The following is a 13,393-nucleotide window of genomic DNA, read 5'->3' as shown; positions in this document are numbered from 1 at the left end:
GGCTGCAGTCTGTTTGGAGCAGATACAGTGGTGGAGGAAATGGGATCGGGGCAGCAGGCAGAGGCAGCATATTGAAGGGACAACTCTCGTTTTCAAAACATTTGAGTATGCAGAGGATTAGGAGCATGCTGCGCAAGTGTATACTGACACATGCCAACACACCAGCCACTCACCTACAAGTGTGCGAGTGAGGGGGAAAAAAAAGAAAACTGAATTAGTGTCAGGTCTTTATTATGCAAGTGGCGTTCAGCAGTCTTTCAACAAATTGGTGTTGACATACATCCTTTAGTACTAAACTGATTTCAAGCACAATTAGGCAGTGGTTTATTTTTGTTTTCATTTCAAATTACTTTCCCTTTTGGAATACATGTACCATTTTTTTGTCAGTCCAAGTAAAGGCACAAAAATCACAATTGCACATTAACCGAATAGTATTTTAATGATAAAGATTCCTCCCGCAGAGCTCGGAGCCACACTCTCGAGGTCTTTTTGTATGCGAGGCCTTCAACTCCGAATCTGCAATCACTGTCAGAATTGCGGAGGGCTGGCATGAAAGCAAAATGATTAAAATCTGCTCCCTGATTGAACTTTCCTGACCTGGCTTGAACAAACGTCTCTTTATAAGGTGCCAGTAAATGTCAAACTATCCCTTTCTCTTCTACTGGAATAGCTGAAGGGTCCAGTCCACAATGCTTCATCTGAACAGCAATGTCAAACAAGTAGTCATAGCATTCGCACCTACAAATGTGAAGAAAAAGAAAATATTCAACATTTGTATTCGTCAAGACATGCACAACTATTCCACGAGTGGAAAGGTAACTACTCACATAGTCTTGGCTTTTTCCCATGACTCGCCCCACACATACACGCCGTGCCTGCGGACAAGGACAGCGCACGAGTCGGGATACTCCTCCATTGCCTGAGCCATGCGGGATTTTAAGTCTTTCTCTTCTGGTGTATTCTCGACAATAGGCACGACTAGGGTGTCGTCATAGCTGCGGTACACGAGACATTTGACCCATTACTCAGTCCTATCATAGTCTCAACAGGATAGAACATCAAGGCTTGACACGCTGCTGTCACACAGTAATGTCAATCCATCAAATGTCAATGAGAGTGTCTTGAGCACGAGACACTAGCTGAGAATTTTACCAAATAAACTATTCTTTAAACTTGCTTACAGCAGTTTTTGTGGAATTATTTAATTTTAGAAAGGTGGATCGGGGTGTGGAAAGGCTGTCAAGTAACTGGAAGCTCTAATCCCAAATTATCCGCTCAATTGTGTCAAAGCAACACAGATAAAGACGCGCTGCCCCTGACCTTGTACCACGAGTGTGTGTAAATGGGCTGTTTCCCATGGCAACACCCTCCATCATCATCATTAATAATAGAAAAGTGCTTAGCACTGGCGCAGAACTAAACTGAACCTTTTTTGAGGGGGCTGTTAATATTTAGCTTCAAGTACTAAATAAGGTAATCAAATCACTGGAAATAACTCTTGGTTCACTTCACACTGGAACTTTTCCTGTAATGATGACACAACTAGCCACATGAACCACACCTTAACGTATTATTTATGATTAGTCAACTGTAACAATTGTAGGTGAGGCATGTTGAACTAAATACAAAAGGTTCAAGAACTTCTAAAAGCTTGCTGAGGACTGTTTATACAAGATCGTGTCAATACATGTTGCGGTCCCATCCTTGTTTGCTGTACTGCACATGAATACGGCAGTCCAAGCTTACACATCACTAAGAAAGCGTTGTAGCCCAACTATCTGATGAGTTTGATTCCATACCGATAGTTGGTGCCGGTGGTGCCTTTACGAATCCCCTTAATCATCTCCTGGTGTGTTATTCTGAACTCCTTACCAGGATAGAGCAGGGTTGCTATGACAGCAGCTTTGGAGTGTGTATGGATAACTGCCTGTGCACCTGCATATTTTTTTCCAAACACAAAATATTTCTCAGATTTTTCCGTGATAAAGTACAAAACTTACTAACAACTATAATTAAGGATCCCTCAACACCCCCATATAAATCCCCATACACATTACTGTAAAAATCAACTTAAGATTTGGCTCAGTTGTTTGGATGAGCACAATTTCACCTCTCATTGTATACGCGTTCATAAAGAGTGGAGTGCATTGGCTCTTCTTTAACTTCTTCCAGGCAGGCGGACAACTGATGTCTCTCTCCTCCACATCACACACAAACATGTCTTCTGGCTGTTTAAAATACACACGGACGCATGCAAACACACACACACGCAAAACAGTGTTTTTAAAAACCATTTACACTTAAGCCTATTTTAATGAGTCGACATTGTACTCAATGTGCTAAATATTTTTTAGGTGGTTCTTGGTGGAGAACATTTGAGAACTATTGACAGCGATTATTTTGTGCAGATCCATCAAATAACATAAAAATCATTCAAATACATACCATATTTTCCAGACTATAAGGCGCACCTAAAAACCTAAAATTTTCTCAAAAGCGGACAGTGGGCCTTATAGTCCGGTGCACCTTATATATGGACCAAATTCCTACATTTAAACTGTCCCGAAGCATTGTGTTATGAAATCAATCATAAGTGGCCCGCTGAAGACTATGAATCGTGAATCAAAAAGACTATGGATCATTATTTTGTGATTATAAAGTAATTTGTTGCGTCTGAAGTTGAAACAAGATTAAATGGAGAATGATTTGATTTGGATTAAAAGTCTGACATGATGCATTAATGGTGCGCCTTATAGTCCGGTGCACCTTATATAAGGACAAAGTTTTAAAATAGGCCATTCATTGAAGGTGCGCCTTATAGTCCGGAAAATACGGTATTGCAATGAACAAAATTAGTAAAACAAATCCAAGGAGGTGAATACTTTTGCTAGGCTGTGTACTACAATATTGCTACTGACCTGTATTCTCTCTTTCTGAACCCCTGAAGGTGCAATGTAGATGTGCTCTCTGTAAGTTACGGAGCAAACATTCATGTGTTAATATTGAAGATATAACACTGCAGTAAAGTACAGTTTAGGATGTTTGGTCCTCAGTGGGTGTCAAACTTGAAACCCTCACACACTGAGCGACTGTTTCCCTTGCTTTAAAATATGTTTCATGGTGTGTGAAAAGCTCGGTGCGCACACTGGCTTCCTGATAAATTGGCCCATCAGTGACGTTAACAGCAGAGCGGGGATTTATCCGCCTGTCCCTTTCAGGCAGAACTCACTGAAACAGGGGACTGCCGAGTCTAGAATACGCATTCACGCCGATGAGGGATGCGATTCATCGCGATGAATTACAGAGGGACCTTGAGACACGAGTTTCATTAATTCTGTGACAATGCTCGTCATTCAAAAGACTTATTTCAAATCATCTTTCCCCTTTGAAATGAATGGAAATGCTGTTAATCCATTCCACCACCCACAAACAACAACAAAAGGAGTGCTCTATGACGTAACGTATTTTTTGGACTGGAAATGGCTCCAGAGTATAAATTGCATTTTGGGGGGAAATTTATTTTACAAAAACAGAGACCAAGAACAGGAGCGCTTGGACTTGCAACCAAAATCCCTGTTCCCTAATCATGATGAAGGCAGCAAACAAGTTCTTGATGGATTCTCAAAAATCTTCTAGTTTGCTGCCGTTAAGACGTTTAGGAAACAGTGGTTTTGGCTGGGAGTCCAAGCTTTCGTTTTAGAAGAAATGAGTATAAATCACAGGACCAGACAAACTAAAAAAAAAAAGGTTGTTAAAAACACACTGTATTATACGTAAATACATCATTAAAATTTCATTCACATTTCCTGCCCTTTCTTTTATTGACACAAAAATACAAAGATGCCATTGAAGGTTTTCAGTAAAATATTATTTTCTTTCCTCATGTTTCCTTTTTTAAATTTGATAATGTGTTTTTGCCATTACCACAGCATTATGTGCAGCATAATGGGGAATATAGTTAATTTGTATTTAGAGCTTTTCTTAAATTAAACATACTGCTAAAATCAACAACACATTTAGATGTAACGAGATCCAAATGGTCCTCCATCATGTAAACAAAAACAAGACAGAAAAAAAGTTTAACACGGTGGTATTACCGGCCAACGATGATGGGTTTAATTGTAAAAGTGGTTCACTTTCTGAGAGCTGAAATTATCTCTGCCAAGTGCAGAAGCTGAAAGGCCCTGAAATATAGATTGTGAAGGCATGAACCACAAAGTACAGTGATGGTACAAGTACATTTGCGGTCAGCAGTTCTGCCCCGTAGGAGACACAGCTGTCACATACGATGTATGTGATTTTTTTATTTTTTTTTTCCTTCCCCCCATCGGACTAATGGGCAAATGCAGGATCTTCCACTTTCATAAGTGCTTCAATAACACCTAAGCAACAGCACAAACACACTTACACAGAAAATGCACTTCAGTGCAGTAACTGTTTTGTTTCAACAAAAACAGTTTGCTACCTTTGCGTGGACATCAGATGACGGGAACGAGTCATGATGTTCAGTCTTTTACTATATGACTACTGCAGGCACACCAATATTTGTTATGAGAAATTATTGACTCATGTATAGATTATGGAGTGTGTGATATACAGTATATGGTATGTAAGAAGGTTGGTTTAAGTTTGGCCGAGGGTGTATGGTACATTCATACAATGACTGTACGAGCAGTCGCAATAATGCTTTTTAAAGAGGAAGTCAACCCAACCCAAAAACATTCTGATTAATATTGTGTTTGTGGAATATGAGTTAAGCAGCAAAACTAACTCGTTTTTATCCATCACAGGGGCGGCCATTTTGCCACTTCCTGTTGACTGACAATGACATCACAATATGTCATTTTCATTTGCCATCAAGTAGAAAATGCCTGCTCCCTGAAATGGAAAACAATTGGATTTTGCCTGTTTATTCATATTCCACAAACAAAACATTAATCAGAAAACTGTGTTTTGAACAGACGGTTTTGCACAGAAGATATTACAAAGAAAAATTTGGGGTTGACTTCCTCTTTGTTGACATCATTGTAGAGCGTAAAACTATCCAGCAAGAATGATGCCAGGAGCTTGTTGATTGTTACAAAACATGAAGTTGGGCTGACACTTGTTGATTGAGCTTGTTGATTATTGCAAAACATGAAGTTGGGGTGACATTTGCATACTGAGGTTTTATCATCAGATTAATTAAAAAAAAAAAAAAAAAACTTGTTTTAAACTGGCCTAATTTGGCTCTAGTTTTCTCTTTTAGTAAGCTTACGGGGGCAAAAAGACATACGAATTACATCAACCTAAACTTACACCACAGTCACAACTTCAACACAGACTCGTTACATACAAACCCTCGTCTCAAACTAATTCCTCCGCCCGTCCCAGTAACCCATCCCAGTTGGTAGAACAGCCGGCAGAGCTCGGGGATAAGTACACGAGGATGCTCCTTGTCCTTCAACACAAACAAGTCAAAAGTCAAAGTCTGCTTTATTGTCAATTTCTTCACGTCAAGACACACAAAGAGATCTAAATTACGTTCCCACTATCCCACGGTGACAAGACACAGTACACAATATACATACAAGTAAACAACACAAAAAGTAAAAACAAGAAGGTACAAACAATGAATAAATAAGAGTGATGAATAAATAATAAATAAACAAATAACAATAAATAAGCGGAGCAAAAATAGAGCAAGTGTGCATACAGCAGACAGTCAGAATAGAGCGCAAAAGTACAGGACGCTACGCAGAAGGGGGGAGAGAGTTCAGGATCCTAACAGCCTGGAGTATGAAGCTGTTGGTGAGTCAAACGATTATGGCTAAGTTTTTCAATGCTAACTCAGTTTAGTGAGCCAGTTCTCAAATGAAAGATCATATATTCATATCAGACCAGCAGAAATTAACCAAATTACATTCATTTTTCATTAGTTTTTGGCGAAGAAGGGGAAACAAAGTTTAGGGTTTTTGGGGGATTTTCCAGTAAAGATTTTCAAAAATGCCCCGCATTTATCAGTATATAGCTTTTGATATTTTTACATTTTCAAGGGCTGCATCGGACAAAGTGAGCATTAGATTATTATTTTTATATTTTATCTTATCTTGGAAACAAAATATCACCATAGGGTGATAAATTAAAAAACACAGTTAAAGATACTTTATGACATAATCCAAAAAGACTATGTTTTAGAGAACGTTACAGCATTGAAACATTGATTTTTTTTAGAGAACATTTCGAGGTTTAGGTCACAATTTCGGTTTCTTTGTGTGTCTTGACATATGAAGGGATTGACAATAAAGCTGACTTTGACTTTTGACTTTGACTTTGAATAAAATTGTTTTTGTAAGGCTTTTGTCCTATTTACCAGGAAAGCAAAGAAAGAAATCTCTCTGAGTCATACTTTTCAGTATGTGCTCTCTTTCGCCCTTCATTTACTGCATTTTACAGACCAGTTTTCCCCTGTTAAATGATATTTACCTCTTTTTCTTGACCTGCACCTTGGTCGCCATTGTTGGTGCCACACAAAGATGACATTTCCTGCAGGAAAACATTCACATTTAGTGAAGGTTTCACATGATCCAACGACACCATTAACATTAAAATAATACTAAAACAGATCAATATTTTTGAAAGTTAGTCACTTCAGTGACCCATGCATTTTACAGAAGTAAACAACATGCACACATGTCGCAGAGAGCTGAGGGCAGACATTCAAAGGAGAAATAATTTTGACCTCAACAATCCAGAGGAAAATGTTTGGTGCAAGGTTTACAGTTCGACGTCATCAGAATTTGGAGCAATTCTGGTGGTAATCAGGTTATCCCGCATTCCCCAACCGTGCATGTTAAGTTAATTATAGGCAATTAAGTGAGAGTACTTCGATGCATGCAGCCTCTCAAAATATGAGTCTTGAGGATGTTGCCACAAGAGGTGTAGTGCTCTTTTCTCTTTTACTGATAAATGACAACTTCTGCGATAACAGGCATGTACAGACACGGAGCGATAGCCATTTGTTTTTACAGCAGGACTGCCTACGTGTTTAATCGTTTAAGTTTTGATAACTTGATGACGTAAGTGACTTTGCAGGAGGTCACAGATATGGAATACAAACAGGTTAAAACACGCTGACTCGTTTGATTTCCTCTGCTGACAAAATAACGCTTACCAGCTTCGAGTTGCTCAAGTTGGGGAAACACAACAAACAAAACAAACTTGCGCTGCGCATGCGTCGTTTCCGCTTCTTCTTGTGTGCTTGTGGCAGCCTTGGATTCCTTGCGGCGCAGTCCTGCTCCCTGCAGGTCTTTCTTAAGAAGTACGGATTGGTCGATTGGTGCCTAAATGGGATATGCAATGCCCTATGCAATGCATGCTACCCGTTTTTCAAAAGACGTTTGTGGGGCTCTTTCGAGTCCACTGGATTGAATTAGTTATATCAAATTTTAGTTTAGACATACCTTTATATTATTATTATTATTATTATTATTATTATTATTATTATTATTATTATTATTATTATTATTATTATTATTGTAGTAGTAGTAGTAGTATTATTAAATTAAAATTATTGAAGCCAGTTTAAAATATGTTAGTTTGGAAGATTAAACATAATTGTGTACACCACTAACCAGACAATAAAGTATACCTTCATTGACATCAAGTGAAATTAAAATAATTTTAATTTTGATTTTAATATAATTTTTCAAATATTGTACAAGCATGTTGCCTGTTTCATTGCCGGTGCATTGTCCTTGTCTTTGTACTCATGCCACAGGCAGAATAAAAGATACCCTTTTGTTAAAGAAGCCTTGTGGCTTGTCACAACATGCATTTTTCAAATAATCAGTTTCAAGGTATTCAGTGATGATTGTGAGATTTACAGCCTTCTAGAAGCCTTATATAAGTATCGCCTACCCATGATTTTGCCTTTGTCCAAAGAAAAGAACATTGTTATTTATATGAAACAAACAGTAGGTTATGTTCTGCTTTATCCTGCACATGATGTCTTGAACCTGTGCCGTATGCAAAGACAAAACAAGGCTGTCAGGCCATTCAGCAGGGATTGGACAGAATTTCCAACAGAATAGTTATGATTATAAGTTAAGTGATCACAACAAAATCAATTCTTACATATAATTATTTACTATAAACTAACCAAACAACATTCTCTCTAAACTATGTTGGTCAACCACCCTAATATGAGGGAATGTACTTATTCTGCTTTAGTATTTCTCTCATAATCTTACCCTTAATTACACGGAAATGCTAAATGATAGTGCAGGAAGGAAAGGACATGTTTCCAAAACAAACCCAGATAAACACAGGCTCTGCATAAAGCTGCACAAGCATTCATAGTGAGTAAATCAAATCAATAAAATTCATGCCGTGATCACACTTTGTTGATTTTTTTTTTTAATCTAACACTTCCATAACAATTGTTTAAAGCGCCTTGTGTTATGGGTATTATTTGAATGTGAGCATGACAGACTTTTATACAATGCCTTATAACATCCTATCCAATATAATCATGTAATACTTGTGACTTTTTCAGGTATATGTTTTCATGAGAATATTCAACTTGATATATTACAATTCCCAGTTCAATGTGATTTAATGAAAATTTTGGGAGTGCAAGACTGGACAAGTGCTCACCCACGCGTGTTGCGGAATCCAAACAAACTCCTCCAGTGTTGATCACGCCTAAAAGCCAAAGGCTGCACGCCTATGATACCCATCAGTCACCATTAATAAATCACATGCACATTCACCTAATAGACACCGCCTGTGGAAGAAAATCACTATCCAGTCTTTAAAATCATCTGAGTACTTCCTTTCTGGTTAGTTCCCCTGAATGAATCGCCAATGGAAATATGTGATGTTTCATGTTGTGTGTCAGAACTTTATTTTTAAACCCTCTCCATTTGGTCACCTGTTGTTTTGTATTAACAATATTGCCCTCGCACCCCATGTACTTGTTTGATTGATTTTTCTCTCTCCGGTTTTACTGTTAAGCCTGAAATTATAATACGGATTTATACAAACGAAACTGTTATTGCTTTATTTAGTAGTGGTGGTTGAAAGCCAATTTGTGTAAGGCTCTTTAATGCAATTTGACCAGTGGTTTTGTTAGAGGGTCACATTCAATCTGCTTCCAGCTCACATTATAATAATTTGATATCAAGACGTTATTTAAGTAATTTGATATCAAGAAGTTATAAACCGGGTTACTGAAATGTTGGGTATTCATCTCCATTGTTTGTTGTCTATAGTTCAAAATGGAGAGAAAATAGGACATTATTTCAGACTGTTGCATCAAAAAGACTCACATTGTGAAATACAAAGTACGACACATCCAACGACTACAATGCTGAGTCACAGACATTAGTCCCACCTTGGGCGTCAGAGCTATTTCGCAATATTAACAATTACACTACTGTATAATCGTTGGATGGAAGGGGGTTACAGAATCAATGTGCAGAACTGCCGCTGTTTAATATACGTATATGGAAGGCTTGGAATCAATTTAAGTGTATTAAAAGTTCCTCTATGTAGTAATACTCCGCTTTGAATGACACCTTTTATAATATTTGTCCGTCATGAGGAAACTACAGTATTTGAAACACCTTTTTATAATATTTGTCCGTCATGAGGAAACTAAAGTATTTGAAACAGTTATTTTGATGATCGTATGGCAATTCCACACCACAGCAAATCCTAACCACAAAGTTTCCGTGTGCTTTGCTTTACAAGGAGGAAATGAGCATGGTAGATTTTTGAGGAAGAGGGTGTGTTCACAGGTGTGTTTTTGTGTTGTCAGTCATTGTTGTACTCATGCAACAAAAACCTGGTGCATATAAAAGACCAAGCTATGAATCATCAGATTGAAAAACTCAGATAACAGGGTGACCAGAATTTCAGCAGCACTGAAAACAGACCTGATTGGGACTCATCGGTACAAGTACAAGGATGGCGACTTCTCTCTTTTTGGCGATTTTTCTTGGACTTTGGGCTATTGTCTATTCCGGTCTGGTCCATTGTAAGTGGCAGTCGTTTTCTTTAATATGTTCCCTTCTTCCCTATTATTTGTCTAACTGTTAGCAGGTGGTTGATTTTGTGCTTTATTACCATATTGTAGTTTTAAGTATAACTATTCGAACTGGAAAATGTTAGAATGAATAACCACTAAAATACATAAGTTTTCATATTATAACAAACTGTTTTTATTATACAGATCAAGTGCACGCTATCAATTTTAGGAACGTGTCACATTCTTCTTTCAGTGTCATTTTCGGTACATACGGAATTGATTAATTGAGTCGATCCTTGTCATTCTCACAGTGTCTCTTTTCTTCCCCAATGAGTCAGCACTTCAATTGCTTCCACCTGAAGTGCATGTTTGTGCTCCATATAATCTCATAGGAAACAGCAGAAACAAACAAAAAGGAAAACAGAATAGACAGTAACAGTGATTTAAAATGATAACTTTACCATAAAATTGATGTACAGTTCATTATAAAATGACAAAGTTCATGAATCGCTGTGTGTGATTTCGTATCTCCTGAGTGTGCCAAAAGGGTGATAGTCAAAGTCAAAGTCAAAGTCAGCTTTATTGTCAATCCCTTCATATGTCAAGACACACAAAGAAACCGAAATTCCGTTTCCTTAGATAGACTGAAGTTCCAGTGAAACTTCCTCTTGACACACTCACACATGAGTAATCACCCAGGTTAATCATTACTGTCACACCTTAACAAAGTAGACAACACAAGTTGATACAAGAATTCCAGGCTGAGTATGCAATCTCCTTGAAAGTAATAGATTACGGCTAAGGAAAAAAATTTCCATGCCAAATCTGGTAGGTAAATATTTGTGGTAACCCTTGTATTTTTCCATCTCTTTCTCCCAGCTGTGACCCAAAATCCCATTAAATCTGAGGAAGACGTGCTCCGAGAGGCTGTAACGGACGGGTTCCTTGTTGAATATTTTGTTCCCCCATCACTCGAATCCGAACCACTTGAAGAAAAGTTGAGCCCTCAAGAGATCAACCAAACATCATCTGGCAGCGGTGATGGTCGTAATCGAACCCTGTTGAAGGAGATGATTGAGGGAGGCACATCAGGTGACGGGTTCTTCCAGCCCAAGGATGAAGATTATTCAACCACAAGTGAAAGAGCTTTGCCAAGTTCCAGCTCATCTACCACCTTAAGTCTTCCCTCTGGCTGGACGTCCTCCTCACAGACAAATGCAACCCAGTCAAGTAACATGACAGAGCCCAGTGTGCCCTCTCCAACTGTTGATTTTGAAAGTTTTTATTCAGGGTCTGGGAATAGTGAGATTCAAGAACAATATCCTACGAGAAAACCCAGTATGACCCATAGTCCACCTTTCATTACCATAGAACAGGGGACTTCAGGAGAAGAAGATTTGGAGTCAGGATCAGGATTTGGAATACCAAAGAAAATAGGAAAAAAAGGCAGACTCTTGGAATTTCCATCTGTCCAAGGTAAACATCCTTTACCCATCCATAATATTGGAAAATTAAATGATAACCATGAACCTTTTTTATTACTTCCCAGGTGGTGAATTTTACCATATACCTGGGTCTAATAATCCTCCAACAACAGAGCAACACAAAGGGCACGTGACACCAGGTGACTGTCAAACACACTCAAATTCATGCATGTTCTAAGAGACTTTTTTTTTTATATATATAAAAAAAAAAATCATTTCTTTGAGTTCAACTCTCCCCTTTCATTCAGATTGGATCATCATCTTGGGTTTTGTTGTTGGCGTTGCAGCACTGCTGATGCTTTGTCTTGCCATCGCTACCAGAGACAAGTGAGACTTTTAACATGGTTTCGAGTAAATATTAAAATCTGAATCTCCTTGCTAGCGTAATATGAGCCATTCCTACTTTTTAGATGGAACGGTCCGAGGCAAGCATCGAGACCACAAATCGAAGTTGACTCTTCACAGCACCAGAAGTCAGAGAACGAAGCGTTCCTGCAGAAAGATACACCCAAGGAAAACGGAAAGGCGGCGGAGTACACAGTTATCCCGTTGGATGAGCTTCCAGTGAAATAGTCACACCACCGAGACAAACAGTTTATTTCAATAATGTGCAGCCGTGCTGCCTCCGAACGCTCGGCACAAAAGGTTTGGAACATTCTTGCAGTTTTGTATTCAAAGACATTTGGCTCCCTGGAAGCATTCATAAATACTTTGGAATTATGTCAATATTCATTTCCAAGTTGTCAGTGCCAACAACTCTTTTTAACCACTAAAATTTGAGAACTTAAGCTGTTGAAAATGTTTTGTGAGTACCACCACATATTTTTGTGTAAAATTCAAAGGAGTGTTAATAGTTTGTCTTTTTGTAGAATAAAAAGCAAATATTTGATAATAATTTGTAATTGCTGCTTTCGAGAGTTTCTTATGACATTATTTTTTTACATTTATGTAATTATTGTATGTATATGTAATCTATGAAAAGCTGTTCTGTTGACCTGCCCAAAATATCAATTACAAAAGTACAGAATCTACTTTTTTAACAGCTTTTTGGATGTTGCTCTTCTGTATTGTATGAAATATGTTTTGAGAAATAAGACCACCAGCATTTCATCGATAATTTATTTGTATTTGTTGATATTTTCTTACACTTATTAAAACATTACACACCATTTTAGTATACTTTTTGCCTGACAAAGACTTCTGCCCTCATGCATGTGGATTCGGAGAGTCTAGGTCACGATACATTACAATGGGGAAAAGAAGAATACAGAAAAATAAATAGAAAATATATGTTGAATTTACTAAAGATTTCAAATTTTCATTAAAAAGGAAGAAAAAAACTACCAAATAAGTTGACCAAGAACATTGACTGGTCATATCAAGAAAATATACAAGGAAATATCAAAGTGACGTTTTAGATGCAGAGATAATATAATATAATTCCATTCATATCTGTCCGCTATTCAGAACATCCCCCATCTTCTAAAAGGTGCCAAATTTTACTGAAAGCAGTACAGTTCAGTTCAGCATGTCACACTTTGGCTTAAAACAGTAAACCCTGATCTGTCAGATGTTTTCACTGAGCAGTATATTAGTCAGATATGTAATCAAATGCATGCAAACACAAGAGCTATTGTGTTCTTCCCATTCCAGTTGTCTGTCAGACAACTGTGTCTCACTTGACCCTTGCTTGTGCAAAGGTGGCAAAAAGCTGTGGTACATGCAGTTGAGTTTTTCTGGTACCCACCACATTTCCATAAATGACGATTTAAATACTCAAAGTATTAATGTCGCCATTTTTATCAAGCAGTACAGATTGAAAATGGCCCAAAGCAAACATCGTACTCAGGTCTCACTCCGTACATGCAGACTCTTAGCTGCCACCAACATTTTGCCA

The 13,393-nt window shown here is 37.9% G+C and overlaps 2 protein-coding genes across 3 annotated transcripts; one reads left to right on the top strand and one right to left on the bottom strand.

The window, feature by feature from the left end:
• Window positions 1-214: 214 nt before the first annotated feature.
• On the bottom strand, window positions 215-7,261 carry LOC119120386 (APAF1 interacting protein). Of its 2 annotated transcripts, none has more exons than XM_037247226.1 (8): window positions 7,154-7,261; window positions 6,466-6,525; window positions 5,340-5,440; window positions 2,919-2,967; window positions 2,111-2,228; window positions 1,800-1,935; window positions 828-995; window positions 215-738 (listed from the first exon to the last, which is right to left on the bottom strand). In XM_037247226.1, the coding sequence occupies exons 1-8, from the start codon at window positions 7,211-7,213 to the stop codon at window positions 639-641; spliced, it is 792 nt and encodes a 263-aa protein (XP_037103121.1). In that variant the 5' UTR covers window positions 7,214-7,261; the 3' UTR covers window positions 215-638. The 2 variants fall into 2 exon arrangements, with proteins under 2 accessions (XP_037103121.1, XP_037103122.1); XM_037247227.1 differs by lacking the exon at window positions 7,154-7,261 and adding an exon at window positions 6,722-6,876.
• A 2,561-nt stretch (window positions 7,262-9,822) lies between these two features.
• Window positions 9,823-12,663, top strand: LOC119120385. Its single transcript, XM_037247225.1, has 5 exons — window positions 9,823-10,021; window positions 10,892-11,488; window positions 11,562-11,636; window positions 11,745-11,823; window positions 11,907-12,663. Exons 1-5 carry the CDS (start codon window positions 9,952-9,954, stop codon window positions 12,067-12,069), a joined length of 984 nt encoding a protein of 327 aa, XP_037103120.1. The 5' UTR covers window positions 9,823-9,951; the 3' UTR covers window positions 12,070-12,663.
• Window positions 12,664-13,393: the final 730 nt, after the last annotated feature.

The sequence above is a fragment of the Syngnathus acus genome, chromosome 3 (assembly GCF_901709675.1).
Source record: "Syngnathus acus chromosome 3, fSynAcu1.2, whole genome shotgun sequence".
Classification (NCBI taxonomy): Eukaryota; Metazoa; Chordata; class Actinopteri; order Syngnathiformes; family Syngnathidae; genus Syngnathus; species Syngnathus acus.
Note: the sequence above shows the minus strand (reverse complement) of the source record. Positions and strands in the feature narration are given on the sequence as shown.